At 46.1% G+C, this 15,177-nt stretch overlaps 1 protein-coding gene across 1 annotated transcript in view; it reads right to left on the minus strand.

The window, feature by feature from the left end:
* atf6 (activating transcription factor 6) overlaps positions 1-15,177 on the minus strand; it is a 133,036-nt gene that overhangs the window by 66,750 nt on the left and 51,109 nt on the right. The window contains exons 8-12 of the mRNA XM_065009313.1: positions 12,147-12,332; positions 11,913-12,004; positions 11,029-11,163; positions 2,609-2,707; positions 943-1,045 (exon numbers count right to left, since the gene is read on the minus strand). Of these exons, the coding sequence (XP_064865385.1) occupies positions 943-1,045; positions 2,609-2,707; positions 11,029-11,163; positions 11,913-12,004; positions 12,147-12,332 (615 nt within the window). The remainder of the gene's footprint in view (positions 1-942; positions 1,046-2,608; positions 2,708-11,028; positions 11,164-11,912; positions 12,005-12,146; positions 12,333-15,177) is intronic.

The raw sequence follows: 15,177 nt of genomic DNA on the forward strand, positions 1-15,177 counted from the left end.
TAACATAACAGATCGGTTATTAAACTGGAGTAACATAACAGATCGGTTATTAAACTGTCGTAACATAACAGATCGGTTATTAAACTGTCGTAACATAACAGATCGGTTATTAAACTGTCGTAACATAACAGATCGGTTATTAAACTGTCGTAACATAACAGATCGGTTATTAAACTGTCGTAACATAACAGATCGGTTATTAAACTGGAGTAACATAACAGATCGGTTACTAAACTGGAGTAACATAACAGATCGGTTATTAAACTGGAGTAACATAACAGATCGGTTACTAAACTGTCGTAACATAACAGATCGGTTATTAAACTGGAGTAACATTACAGATCGGTTACTAAACTGGAGTAACATAACAGATCGGTTATTAAACTGGAGTAACATAACAGATCGGTTACTAAACTGGAGTAACATAACAGATCGGTTACTAAACTGTCGTAACATAACAGATCGGTTATTAAACTGGAGTAACATAACAGATCGGTTACTAAACTGTCGTAACATAACAGATCGGTTACTAAACTGGAGTAACATAACAGATCGGTTATTAAACTGGAGTAACATAACAGATCGGTTACTAAACTGTCGTAACATAACAGATCGGTTATTAAACTGTCGTAACATAACAGATCGGTTATTAAACTGGAGTAACATAACAGATCGGTTGTTAAACTGTTGTAACATAACAGATCGGTTATTAAACTGGAGTAACATTACAGATCGGTTATTAAACTGGAGTAACATAACAGATCGGTTATTAAACTGGAGTAACATAACAGATCGGTTATTAAACTGGAGTAACATAACAGATCGGTTATTGTACAGTTTGAAAATCTTAGTTTATTATGTGTGAGTGTGTGTGTGTGTGTCAGTGTGAGTGTGTGTGTGTGTAGGGTGCTGCTTTACTAGATGCATCAGTACTGTGCGTACAGGGATAGTCCTGTTTGCTCGGTGTTGGCTGTTGCTCATGCGTCTGGTCTTGGTCCGCTCCACCTCATGTCGATGGACCCAGCCTCGCAGCTCATGGTTCAACCTGTCAACCAAATCACTGAGTCAAGTCATTTAGACATTTCCACATACGTGTGCACTCCGTAGACGGGAAGAGATCTGGTTGGCTGTCCCCCCCCCTCTGCTTTGCTGTGATAGGTTTCTCCATCTAAAGCCTATAAAGTTGTGTCCTTACTCTGTCTACATCTCGGATTTGGTTTTAATTCAGCCACTATAGCACCTTGAGATACTACTACTAATAATAATACAACACTTTAATTTATAAAACTCTCTCTCAAATTAAAGCCAACAATAAGACAATAATTAAAACCCAACTAAATGGATTCAGGATGAAAGCATATCTTTATGACACGTAAAGAAACACTAGGTCTGATTAATTGTTCAGTAAAGCTTGGGAGCCAATTTGCTGCAGTGAATTGAAGAGAGTCCACATGGACTCCATATGCTGAACCTCCAGAACCGATATGTTCTGAACGCTCGTAAACTGAGCCTTAGATGGTTTCCATCTAACTATTGAAAAAGACCCAGGAAAGATATTAATTCACCTGAATCAGATATGGGCATTGCTTTAATAAAATCTTGTGGGTTAGATGTCGTTATTTAAAAGGCGTACATAGTCTTATGGCCCAATGTGGAGGAACTAGAGATGGGACTAAGTAGGGTTGCAAAATTCTGGAAACTTTCGTAAAAGTTGCCCCTAGGGTTGAGTGAAACAGAGTGTAACCCTAGGGCAGAGTGAAACAGAGTGTAACCCTAGGGCAGAGTGAAACAGAGTGTAACCCTAGGGCAGAGTGTAACCCTAGGGCAGAGTGAAACAGAGTGTAACCCTAGGGCAGAGTGAAACAGAGTGTAACCCTAGGGCAGAGTGAAACAGAGTGTAACCCTAGGGCAGAGTGAAACAGAGTGTAACCCTAGGGCAGAGTGAAACAGCGTGTAACCCTAGGGCAGAGTGTAACCCTAGGGCAGAGTGAAACAGCGTGTAACCCTAGGGCAGAGTGTAACAGAGTGTAACCCTAGGGCAGAGTGTAACCCTAGGGCAGAGTGTAACCCTAGGGCAGAGTGTAACCCTAGGGCAGAGTGTAACAGCGTGTAACCCTAGGGCAGAGTGTAACCCTAGGGCAGAGTGTAACCCTAGGGCAGAGTGTAACAGCGTGTAACCCTAGGGCAGAGTGTAACCCTAGGGCAGAGTGTAACCCTAGGGCAGAGTGAAACAGCGTGTAACCCTAGGGCAGAGTGTAACAGCGTGTAACCCTAGGGCAGAGTGTAACAGAGTGCAACCCCAGGGCAGAGTGTAACAGAGTGTAACCCTAGGGCAGAGTGAAACAGAGTGTAACCCTAGGGCAGAGTGTAACCCTAGGGCAGAGTGAAACAGCGTGTAACGCTAGGGCAGAGTGTAACCCTAGGGCAGAGTGTAACCCTAGGGCAGAGTGAAACAGCGTGTAACCCTAGGGCAGAGTGTAACCCTAGGGCAGAGTGAAACAGCGTGTAACCCTAGGGCAGAGTGTAACAGAGTGTAACCCTAGGGCAGAGTGTAACCCTAGGGCAGAGTGTAACCCTAGGGCAGAGTGAAACAGCGTGTAGAACTGACCTCAGGCATTTGGTCCTGTTGACAGGCGGCAGACAGGGAGGAGGAGGTCCGAAGAACAGAGGATCCTTCTTCACCACCATCAAAGCCTTGTCCTCCGAACTAAGACAGACGGACGGAGGGAGACAGGGAGAGAGACACAGTCGGGGAGGGAGACAGACAGAGACGGAGAACAATGAGAGAAAAGTTCAGATTTATTTTACTTGTGGCAAAAAACTAACTATTCTTGGATACAGGTGAGAGATTCCCCACTGTGAGGTAGTGACTGGAACCAAGATGGCACTGCCTACCAAGGCCACGCGGAGCCCTGAGACTACCCACAGAGTAGTGTAGCTAAGAGTCCAAATGACACTCTCAACTCTTCAACATGGAGGTCATTAATCCCATGTTAAATGATATCTGCACGCACAGTATGCCAAACGAGGCTGTGAAACAGTGACACGTGCAGAGCTGGCGGTGGGCGTGCGTTTACGTCTGAAGACTTTATAATGATGAGTCGTACCATCCAGGAAGTGCTGATCTGTTCAATACGATGTGTCCACAGTCTGTCACAGGCTGGGGAATACCAGGGATACCTTGGGGATCAGGCTGACAATAACAGAACTCTGAGATGAGCTTCTGCTGACACCGAGCTCTGGCACAGAGAAAAGACGAGGGAAAAGTGCAAACTCGACGACCCGAGAGTTGAAATACGGCGAGGGGGCGGAGCCTAAATAATGGAAATGGAACAGGGGGCCAGACTAAACACTCACAGAATATCACAACCAAGATAAAGAAAACTTACATAACACCGGGAGGGAGGGAGAGAGGCAGGGATGGAGGGAGGGAGGCAGGGGGGCTGGGATGGAGGGAGGGAGGCTGGCAGGCATGGGGGAGGCTGGGATGGGAGAGAGAGAGGGAGGGGAGGCAGGGATGGAGAAAGAGAGGGAGGGGGAAGCAGGGATGGAGAGAGAGAGGGAGGGGGGAGGCAGGGATGGAGAGAGAGAGGGAGGGGGGAGGCAGGCCAGCGTATTGGGCACAGATGCTTTGGAGAAGTAGTTGTCCCACAGAAAGGTCTTGAAGGAAGGTCTTAGTTGGCGGTAACAGATGAATGGGTCTCCTATAGTATGGATCTTCTAAATTCCTCCATCTGTTTTCATTACTGTGCCTCTAATGTAAAGCTCTATATAAGGACTAATCCCATGCAGCTTAATGTCTTTAAAAAAAACTTTAAATGGCTGGAGATTCAACGATAATTCTATGAGAATTCCTGGTGACTCAGGCAGTTAGTGGTTAGGAACTGATGATGTTTTAACTGTCCACCTGCAGACTCGGGCCCCGTTACCCATGACGACGACCGTCAGAACTCCACCTACCCCCCATCAGTCTTTCTGTCCATCCATCTTAGCTAAGGTGCACTAGACCTCGTCTCGGTGGATCCAGTTTCTCGACAGTCTGGTCTGCCAACGGTTCCGCCAGACAGAACACGACAGACAGAACAGGGCAGACAGAACACGACAGACAGAACACGGCAGACAGAACACGGCAGACAGAACAGGGCAGACAGAACACGGCAGACAGAACACGACAGACAGAACAGGGCAGACAGAACACGGCAGACAGAACACGGCAGACAGAACACGACAGACAGAACACGACAGACAGAACAGGGCAAACAGAACACGGCAGACAGAACACGGCAGACAGAACACGGCAGACAGAACACGGCAGACAGAACACGACAAACAGAACACGGCAGACAGAACACGGAGGCCTTATAACTCCAAGCCAGGGGTGAGGGGCGCAGAGCAGGGGTACATATTAACTCGCCCAACTGCTGAGTAGGACCCCTGGATTGGTTTCATAACCTCCCACCTAGTTCTGTCACCACCCTGTTACAGCTAACGTCTTCCTTCCTGCCGGAGCTGGCACAATGGCACTTGGGAGAGACGTGATACCACAGGAAGAAGAACTGGTTCGTATGAAACGTGACCTGCCTCACGCATCGGCTCAGATACTACGACCCGGAATTTTAATAAGAAGGCAACGAGAGGCTATGAAAGCTGTGCAGAAAAATTACATTTTCAAAAAGAGGGCTAGCACGACCAACCTCACGTCATCAGAGTGTGACGTATGTTGAACGAGAGACCTCGGTTTATTATTGTAAAGTTGTGACAGTGTTTTCTCGTAAAGTTTGGTTTATGTACTTTTTGATTTTGGATCGCGCGATGCGGCTAGCCTCAGTTACTGTGAGTACTACTATCTGTCCCAGGATGCTGCGAGACAAAAACAAATCAAATCAAATGTATTTATATAGCCCTTCGTACATCAGCTGATATCTCAAAGTGCTGTACAGAAACCCAGCCTAAAACCCCAGACAGCAAGCAATGCAGGTGTAGAAGCACGTCTGAAGTTGTTTGCCGTAGCTAGCTACTAACCTAGCTATTCAGCTAGCAGGGGTTTCCACAAACAGCTTGAACACGGATAGCCCTTGTGGACCACGGAGGTGGCGTCTCGTGCTAATTGTGGCTGTATTCCCTGGTGCCTGTTGTTGTGTCCCTGCAACCGGACCTGGCTGGAACTGCTCGGTATAGCTACCAACTTTAGCCGACTCTGCTACCATGCCACCTAAAGCTGCAGAGTAAAATGTTTCTCTAGCGCAGGTGAAAGATCTTTTAAAAACCAACAAAAATGACTCTACAAGGAGTTGTTACAACAGCAGGAGAATAGCTTTAAGAGCTTTGTTCAGATATTGGTGGGTACAACAAGTAAAATAATGTACGATCTGACCAGAGGTCCAGGACATGAAAAAACAGTTCTCAATTCTCCCAGAGAGCTTGATGTGATGAAATAGGACTGCAGTAAGATGAGAAACAACATATCTGTGAATCTACTCTTACCATAAAGGACTGCTTGGTAGGGCCGTGTATGCTCACTAGGGCCGTGTATGCTCACTAGGGCCGTGTATGCTCACTAGGGCCGTGTATGCTCACTAGGGCTGTGGCGGTCATGACATTACGGCAGCCGGTGATTGTCAAGCAAATAACTGCCAGTTTCACGGTAATTTACCGTTAATGAACATAAACACATTTAGCATCTCCTGGCTTCCACACAGCCTACAAGACACTGGTACATTTTTAAAAAGTTGAACAAAATCCACGTAATAAAGCCAACACCTTCACAATAAATCCATTATTTATTTTATACAGGTCTAAAGAAACATGATATGAAGAAAATGTATTTCAGAAGAACAGAATAGTATACTCTGAGATCTGACTAAGCCAAATGGCTGCGGGCTACACTAGTTCATTTAGCAGACAAGATTTAAAGCGGTTTAATGTGCTTCTTGCATTATTGCACTGCACGCAAGCTGGGCATCGTTCACCAGTAATAATATATCATTCACAAGTGATAGGCTAATATTGACACCCATGAGACAATCCCTGATTTAATCTTGTCTTTACATACAGCTGAAGTCAGAAGTTTACATACACTTAGGATGGAGTCGTTTAAACTTGTTTTTTAACCACTCCACACACTTCTTGTTAACAAACTATAGTTTTGGCAAGTCGGTTAGGACATCTACTTTGTGCATGACACAAGTAATTCTTCCAACAATTGTTTACAGACAGATTATTTCACTTATAATTCACTGTATCACAATTCCAGTGGGTCAGAAGTTTACATACACTAAGTTTTTAAACATTTTTTACCCGCTTTTCTCCCCAATTTCGTGGTGTCCAATTGTTTTAGTAGCTACTATCTTGTCTCATCGCTACAACTCCCGTAGGGACTTGGGAGAGACGAAGGTCGAAAGCCATGCGTCCTCCGAAACACAACCCAACCAAGCCGCACTGCTTCTTAACACAGCGCGCATCCAACCCGGAAGCCAGCCGCACCAATGTGTCGGAGGAAACACCGTGCACCTGGCAACCTTGGTTAGCGTGCACTGAGCCCGCCACAGGAGTCGCTGGTGCGCGATGAGACAAGGATATCCCTCCCGGCCAAACCCTCTCTAACCCGGAAGGCTTGTGGAAGGCTACCCAAAATGTTTGACCCAAGTTAAACAATTTAAAGGCAATGCTACCAAATACTAATTGAGTGTATGTAAACTTCTGACCCACTGGGAATGTGATGAAAGAAATAAAAGCTGAAATAAATAATTCTCTCTACTATTATTCTGATATTTCACATTCTTAAAATAAAGTGGTGATCTTAACTGACCTAAGACTGGGAATTTTTTCTCAGGAATTGTGAAAAACTGAGTGGAAATGTATTTGGCTAAGGTGTATGTAAACTTTCAAATTCAACTGTTTACTAAATAATATATGTGTGAAATTAGTTTTGATTTAGAATGGACCATTATCATGCACCTGTCTCAAAGCATGGACAGGGGAATCAAATACACAGCGAAGAGACAACGCTTTTCCCAGTGGTTCATTTTCTTGCCATCCAGGTAGGCTATACTCCTCTTGTAAAGACAAGCAATGTGCTTAAGATTAGGAACTATAAGAAATAAATATTTGTATTTATGTATTTTATTTTGTATTTATTTAACTAGGCAAGTCAGTTAAGAACAAATTCTTATTTACAATGACGGCCTAGGAACAGTGGGTTGACGGCATTGCTCAGGGGCAGAACGACAGATTTTTACCTTGTGAGATCAGGGATTTGCTCTAACCACTAGGCTACCTGCCCAACGCTCTAACCACTAGGCTACCTGCCCAACGCTCTAACCACTAGGCTACCTGCCCAACGCTCTAACCACTAGGCTACCTGCCCAACGCTCTAACCACTAGGCTACCTGCCCAACGCTCTAACCACTAGGATACCTGCCCAACGCTCTAACCACCAGGATACCTGCCAAACGCTCTAACCACTAGGCTACCTGCCCAACGCTCTAACCACTAGGCTACCTGCCCAACGCTCTAACCACTAGGCTACCTGCCCAACGCTCTAACCACTAGGCTACCTGCCCAACGCTCTAACCACTAGGCTACCTGCCCAACGCTCTAACCACTAGGCTACCTGCCCAACGCTCTAACCACTAGGCTACCTGCCCAACGCTCCAACCACTAGGATACCTGCCCAACGCTCTAACCACGAGGCTACCTGCCCAACGCTCTAACCACTAGGCTACCTGCCCAACGCTCTAACCACTGCCGAAATAAATATAGTAAGCGTAGCCTATCAAAGCTGATGGGATTCTCCTCTTTTTAATAGAGGCCATCACTCTGTTTTCTCACGCAATTGCATAGCCTATAGAAATGTTGTGCAACATGAGCTCAAGTGTTTGATTAGATTTTCGAAAACATTTGTATTGATGTCTGAGTGATTAGAGGGACAATAGAGTGCTGAGGACCAGGCAGTTAGCAGGTTTGGTAGGCTACTAATAACCATCAGCAGCATCAGAGCTTGGAGAAGCCTACAGTGACTAAACGGTCACGTGGAATGTGACTGCAATCCGTGCTTGTGACCTCCGGTGTGGCAGTAACACAGTCACATAACAGCCCTAGACATGCTCTGTCAACTGTGGGACCTTATACAGACAGGTGTGCCTTTCAAAATCATGTCCAATCAATTGAATTTACCACAGGCGGACCAATTAAGTTGTAGAAACATTTCAAGGATGATCAATGGAAACAGGATGCACCGGAGATCAATTTACAGTCTCATAGCAAAGGATCTGAATAGTTATGTAAATAAGGTATTTCTGTTTTACATTTTTTTAATTATAAATTTGCAAACATTTCTAAAAACCTGTTTTGGCTTTGTCAAAACAGCTGTAGAATGACGAGGACAATTTCTTTAATCCATTTTAGAATAAGTCTAATGTAATAAAAAGTGGAAAAAGTGAAGGGGTCTGAAATACTTTCCGAATGCACTGATTATTACATTTGTGTAGTTCAGTCCTCTAGCTGTTCTTGTCTATTAATGTTCTGTATTATGTTCTGTGTGGACTCCAGGAAGTGTAGCTGCTGCTTCAGCAACAGCTAATGGAAAAGAACACACAAAACCTGCCGACACATCAAAGCCGCATGTTATTGAAGTAATTTACAAATGAGGCCCAAGGACCGGTGTCTCGTTTCCCAAAAATATCGATAACCCCTCCGTACAACAAACCCTAACTAGTAAATGCACTGCCTCCTATCCCCCCAAACCCAGCCTCTACCTCTACCTACCCCCCTCTCCAGTCCAGGTCAACCCAACCCAACCTCTCCAGTTCAGGTCAACCCAACCCAGTCTCTACCTCTCCAGTCCAGGTCAACCCAACCCAACCTCTACCTCTCCAGTTCAGGTCAACCCAACCCAGTCTCTACCTCTCCAGTCCAGGTCAACCCAACCCAGTCTCTACCTCTCCAGTCCAGGTCAACCCAACCCAACCTCTACCTCTCCAGTCCAGGTCAACCCAACCCAGTCTCTACCTCTCCAGTCCAGGGTCAACCCAACCCAGTCTCTACCTCTCCAGTCCAGGTCAACCCAACCCAACCTCTACCTCTCCAGTCCAGGTCAACCCAACCCAGTCTCTACCTCTCCAGTCCAGGTCAACCCAACCCAGTCTCTACCTCTCCAGTCCAGGTCAACCCAACCCAGTCTCTACCTCTCCAGTCCAGGGTCAACCCAACCCAACCTCTACCTCTCCAGTCCAGGTCAACCCAACCCAGTCTCTACCTCTCCAGTCCAGGTCAACCCAACCCAACCTCTACCTCTCCAGTCCAGGGTCAACCCAACCCAGTCTCTACCTCTCCAGTCCAGGGTCAACCCAACCCAACCTCTACCTCTCCAGTCCAGGTCAACCCAACCCAGTCTCTACCTCTCCAGTCCAGGGTCAACCCAACCCAGTCTCTACCTCTCCAGTCCAGGTCAACCCAACCCAACCTCTACCTCTCCAGTCCAGGTCAACCCAACCCAGTCTCTACCTCTCCAGTCCAGGTCAACCCAACCCAGTCTCTACCTCTCCAGTCCAGGGTCAACCCAACCCAGTCTCTACCTCTCCAGTCCAGACCCACCATGGTCATCTTACAGTGGAACATGGAGTCTGATCTGTTCTAACACAGTGTATTTACAGTGGAACATGGAGTCTGATCTGTTCTAACACAGTGTATTTACAGTGGAACATGGAGTCTGATCTGTTCTAACACAGTGTATTTACAGTGGAACATGGAGTCTGATCTGTTCTAACACAGTGTATTTACAGTGGAACATGGAGTCTGATCTGTTCTAACACAGTGTATTTACAGTGGAACATGGGGTCTGATCTGTTCTAACACAGTGTATTTACAGTGGAACATGGGGTCTGATCTGTTCTAACACAGTGTATTTACAGTGGAACATGGGGTCTGATCTGTTCTAACACAGTGTATTTACAGTGGAACATGGGGTCTGATCTGTTCTAACACAGTGTATTTACAGTGGAACATGGGGTCTGATCTGTTCTAACACAGTGTATTTACAGTGGAACATGGGGTCTGATCTGTTCTAACACAGTGTATTTACAGTGGAACATGGGGTCTGATCTGTTCTAACACAGTGTATTTACAGTGGAACATGGGGTCTGATCTGTTCTAACACAGTGTATTTACAGTGGAACATGGGGTCTGATCTGTTCTAACACAGTGTATTTACAGTGGAACATGGGGTCTGATCTGTTCTAACACAGTGTATTTACAGTGGAACATGGGGTCTGATCTGTTCTAACACAGTGTATTTACAGTGGAACATGGGGTCTGATCTGTTCTAACACAGTGTATTTACAGTGGAACATGGGGTCTGATCTGTTCTAACACAGTGTATTTACAGTGGAACATGGGGTCTGATCTGTTCTAACACAGTGTATTTACAGTGGAACATGGAGTCTGATCTGTTCTAACAGTGTATCTAAACATGGGATCATCAAATATACAGAATTAGTGTCAGGTAACCAACCATCTCAGAGACAAGACAACAACGTCCCACGTTCTGGCCCTGGTCCACGGAACTGAGATAGAAAAACAGTCTAAGGCACTGCATCTTAGTGTTGCGACGTCACTTCAGCCTGGGGTTCGATCCCCAGTGTCATTACCGGCCGTGACCGGGAGTCTCATAGGGCGGCGCACAATTGGCCCAGCGTCGTCCGGGTTAGGGGAGGGTTTGGTGGTGGGGGGGGCTTTACTTGGCTCATCGCGCTCTAGCGACTCCTTGTGGCGGGCCGGGCGCCTGCAGGCTGACTTCAGTTGTCAGTTGAACGGTGTTTCCTCCGACACATTTGTGCAGCTGGCTTCCGGGTTAAGTGAGCGGGTGCTCAGAATATCCTGACCTGGACAACACTGACGTACACTGCCGTGTGTGTGTGTGTGTGTGCAGTATAAACATAGTTAAAGTGCAGAGCGAAGGGGAGGCAGGTTTATGACATGCAGCACCTCCGCCACAGCCAGGTCTGTGGTGATACTGAGTTAGGTCATTACCTGTGGGTCGGAGGGGTGGTCTGGAGGGATTCGGGGCCCACCGGGGTGACTGTCTCTTGGGAGAAGCCCAGCAGATGTCTGCCGCTGTGCATGGAGCCAGCCTGAAGTTTAGAGCCACGGCCACCTTCAAACAAACTGAAGCAGGACGGGACAGGATGGGGGAAGGGGAGAGGAGGGTAGAAGAGAGATGGAGAGAGAGAAAGAGGGAGACAGAGAAAGAAAGACATGATCAAAAACCCCTGAGTAAAGAAGACTGAAATCAATGAGCCTAACATCCAGTGGCCCAAAGACATTCAGTCTTAAAAGCAACAGCAGAATCTCAACTCTGACCTCCATGTGTCTCATCATTTCATGCCATCTGGCCCCATATGGTGGCTATTTTACATTCCAATGGACGGCCCCAATAGTTTTCCTCTAAAGACTCAAGAGTCACATTCAAAACGGGGCGGCAGGGTAGCCTAGTGGTTAGAGCGTTGGACTAAGTTCAAATAGAGCTGACGAGGTACAAATCTGTCGTTCTGCCCCTGAACAGGCAGTTAACCCACTGTTCCTGAAAATAAGAATTTGTTCTTAACTGACTTGCCTAGTTAAATAAAGGTTAAAAAAAACACACTATGTTCTCTCAGTCTGCTACTGAAACAGCAAATTCCTAGTTGGAGTTCAAGGGGCATGATGTGTGCATGCGCTTATGGAGTGTTGGTGTAACTGTTTGGGGAACACAGGCTACGATATGATACCCTTCTCTCAGTCCCAGAAGAGGACACGTGCTCACTCCCCCTGACCTTTTTAAAGGCATTGCAGTGGGAATAAACAAGTGTGGTAGAATGAGAGAGACTCACCTCATCGGTCCCACAGAGACACACCTCAGTCCCACAGAAACTCACCTCATTGGTCCCACATTGAGCATGAGGAACACCAGCACAACCATGAGACAAATGGCCCGCCTCTTAGGAGCACTGGTCTTCAGAACCGTGTTCTACAGGAATAGGAAACGCATCATCACGTTATATCACAGGAAACGCATCATTACATCACACATCCACTCCCAGCCTGGCCCAGAAAACATTTTCTCTAAACTGTTTTATATAGTTGACAGGTATTTGTGGTCTAACTCTGACCTCTGACAGTAGTCCCTCCAGCTGTCTCTTCAGGGTGCCGTTCTCGTTCTTGAGCAGCTGGTTCTCAGATAGCGCCATCTGGAGACGGACCTCCAGCGTCAGCAGGTACTCCTTCTTCTTCTTACGGGACTGAGACGCTGACTCCCTGTTCTTTATCATCTTCTGCTGCCTCTGGGACACCTTCGACTGGAGGAGAGAGCGGGGATGAAGAGAGAGACGTTAGCCTATACGGGACCATTTGCAACCATTGATGGCCACCATATTATCGCCAGCTGATCTGTCGTTAAACCATCAATATATGCTGAAGTCATCCGCAAAGCTGATCTCCCATTATTGGCCACCGATTTCCCTCTCCCTAAAGCGGATGTCGGGGGTTTACTAAACCGATTTCCCTCTCCCTAAAGCGGATGTCGGGGGTTTACTAAACCGATTTCCCTCTCCCTAAAGCGGATGTCGGGGGTTTACTAAACCGATTTCCCTCTCCCTAAAGCGGATGTCGGGGGTTTACTAAACCGATTTCCCTCTCCCTAAAGCGGATGTCGGGGGTTTTCCCTCTCCCTAAGCGGATGTCGGGGGTTTACTAAACCGATTTCCCTCTCCCTAAAGCGGATGTCGGGGGTTTACTAAACCGATTTCCCTCTCCCTAAAGCGGATGTCGGGGGTTTACTAAACCGATTTCCCTCTCCCTAAAGCGGATGTCGGGGGTTTACTAAACCGATTTCCCTCTCCCTAAAGCAGATGTCGGGGGTTTACCTCTCCCTAAAGCGGATGTCGGGGGTTTTAAACCCGATTTCCCTCTCCCTAAAGCGGATGTCGGGGTTTCCCTCTTCCCTAAGCGGATGTCGGGGGTTTAAACCGTCCCTAAAGCGGATGTCGGGGGTTTACTAAACCGATTTCCCTCTCCCTAAAGCAGATGTCGGGGGTTTACCTCTCCCTAAAGCGGATGTCGGGGGTTTACCTCTCCCTAAAGCGGATGTCGGGGGTTTACCTCTCCCTAAAGCGGATGTCGGGGGGTTTACCTCTCCCTAAAGCAGATGTCGGGGGTTTACCTCTCCCTAAAGCAGATGTCGGGGGTTTACCTCTTTCTAAAGCGGATGTCGGGGTTTACCTCTCCCTAAAGCAGATGTCGGGGTTTACCTCTTTCTAAAGCGGATGTCGGGGGTTTACCTCTCCCTAAAGCGGATGTCGGGGGGTTTACCTCTCCCTAAAGCGGATGTCGGGGGTTTACCTCTCCCTAAAGCAGATGTCGGGGGGTTTACCTCTCCCTAAAGCAGATGTCGGGGGTTTACCTCTTTCTAAAGCGGATGTCGGGGGTTTACCTCTCCCTAAAGCAGATGTCGGGGGTTTACCTCTTTCTAAAGCGGATGTCGGGGGTTTACCTCTCCCTAAAGCGGATGTCGGGGGGTTTACCTCTCCCTAAAGCGGATGTCGGGGGTTTACCTCTCCCTAAAGCAGATGTCGGGGGGTTTACCTCTCCCTAAAGCAGATGTCGGGGGGTTTACCTCTCCCTAAAGCAGATGTCGGGGGGTTTACCTCTCCCTAAAGCGGATGTCGGGGGGTTTACCTCTCCCTAAAGCGGACGTCGGGGTTTACTCTTAGTTCTGATTTCTGCCAACATTTTTCAAGAACATTTCACCCTGTGGTGGGTATCATCATCATCCTCGGAACAATTTAATCCTGCTATTATAGCAGACTATGGTGATTTATCTATTTGACAATCATTCCGAACAACTGAATTAAAGTATTTAATTTCCTCGTTTACCACCACAATAGTCTTACCCTGCCCATTTTATCAATGGAAACATCACGGAGTAATGACTTTACTTCTTAACAATATAGCCTTTCCCTGCATGGAGTAATGACTTTACTTCTTAACAATATAGCCTTACCCTGCCCATTTTATCAATGCAAACATCACGGAGTAATGACTTTACTTCTTAACAATATAGTCTTACCCTGCCCATTTTATCAATGCAAACATCACGGAGTAATGACTTTACTTCTTAACAATATAGCCTTTCCCTGCATGGAGTAATGACTTTACTTCTTAACAATATAGCCTTACCCTGCCCATTTTATCAATGCAAACATCACGGAGTAATGACTTTACTTCTTAACAATATAGTCTTACCCTGCCCATTTTACCAATGCAAACATCACAGAGTAATGACTTTACTTCTTAACAATATAGCCATGAGGGCAAAAGTAAATATTCCTGAACTGTAGGCTACACATTTGGACATGTAAGGGATAAACAACGAGGGTTCTCTGAAAAATAATCAACGACCTACGTGGAAGGTGTGTTCCACGACGTCAAATTGACCTTCCACTAAAGTTGCATTATTTTCCACAGAACGTATAAAGCCCCTCGTTGATTATCCCTTTTATACCACGGCTATAATTTAACACATTAACCGCAAACAAATGTGTTCATTTGCAAGTAGAAATGTGTTCAACATCCACTGAAGTAGCATGCACGTTTACTAGATAGCTACAGTAGTTGCCCTGGTAACCAAACAGACTTGCGCTAGTTTAGCTAGCCAAGTCACCAGTCCTAGCTTGCTAGTGTCGAATGATGTTTTCAATTCAACTTTTGCCTTCAAAAAGCTGCTCAATAGAACAGTAAGAATGAACTACAGCCATTGAATTCTACCGTGCTAATATTCCGTGCATTATAGGGAAATGATGCATACTCTAGAATGCCCTTCAAGCCAATCAGAAACGATTATTCACCAATGCCATGGTATAACTGAAACTAAAATGGTGATTTTGTTGTATTTTTTCCTCAAATGATAATAAAGTTATTTAAAAACAGACAGATTGATGGGGATTTGTATTGTTATACTAACACGATTTCCGCTGTGGCATGGACATCGACTCTATGGGGTTAAAGTTCTAACAAATGAAATGATCAATTTAATTTTTTTTTTTAAATAACCCCCCCCCCGTAACTTTGTTTCATTGACATTTCTACCTATAGGTTACTTCCATCCCAGTATGACAGCTGATTGAAATGGAAAAAGTGTAAACA

This window comes from Oncorhynchus nerka, linkage group LG24 (assembly GCF_034236695.1).
Source record: "Oncorhynchus nerka isolate Pitt River linkage group LG24, Oner_Uvic_2.0, whole genome shotgun sequence".
Classification (NCBI taxonomy): Eukaryota; Metazoa; Chordata; class Actinopteri; order Salmoniformes; family Salmonidae; genus Oncorhynchus; species Oncorhynchus nerka.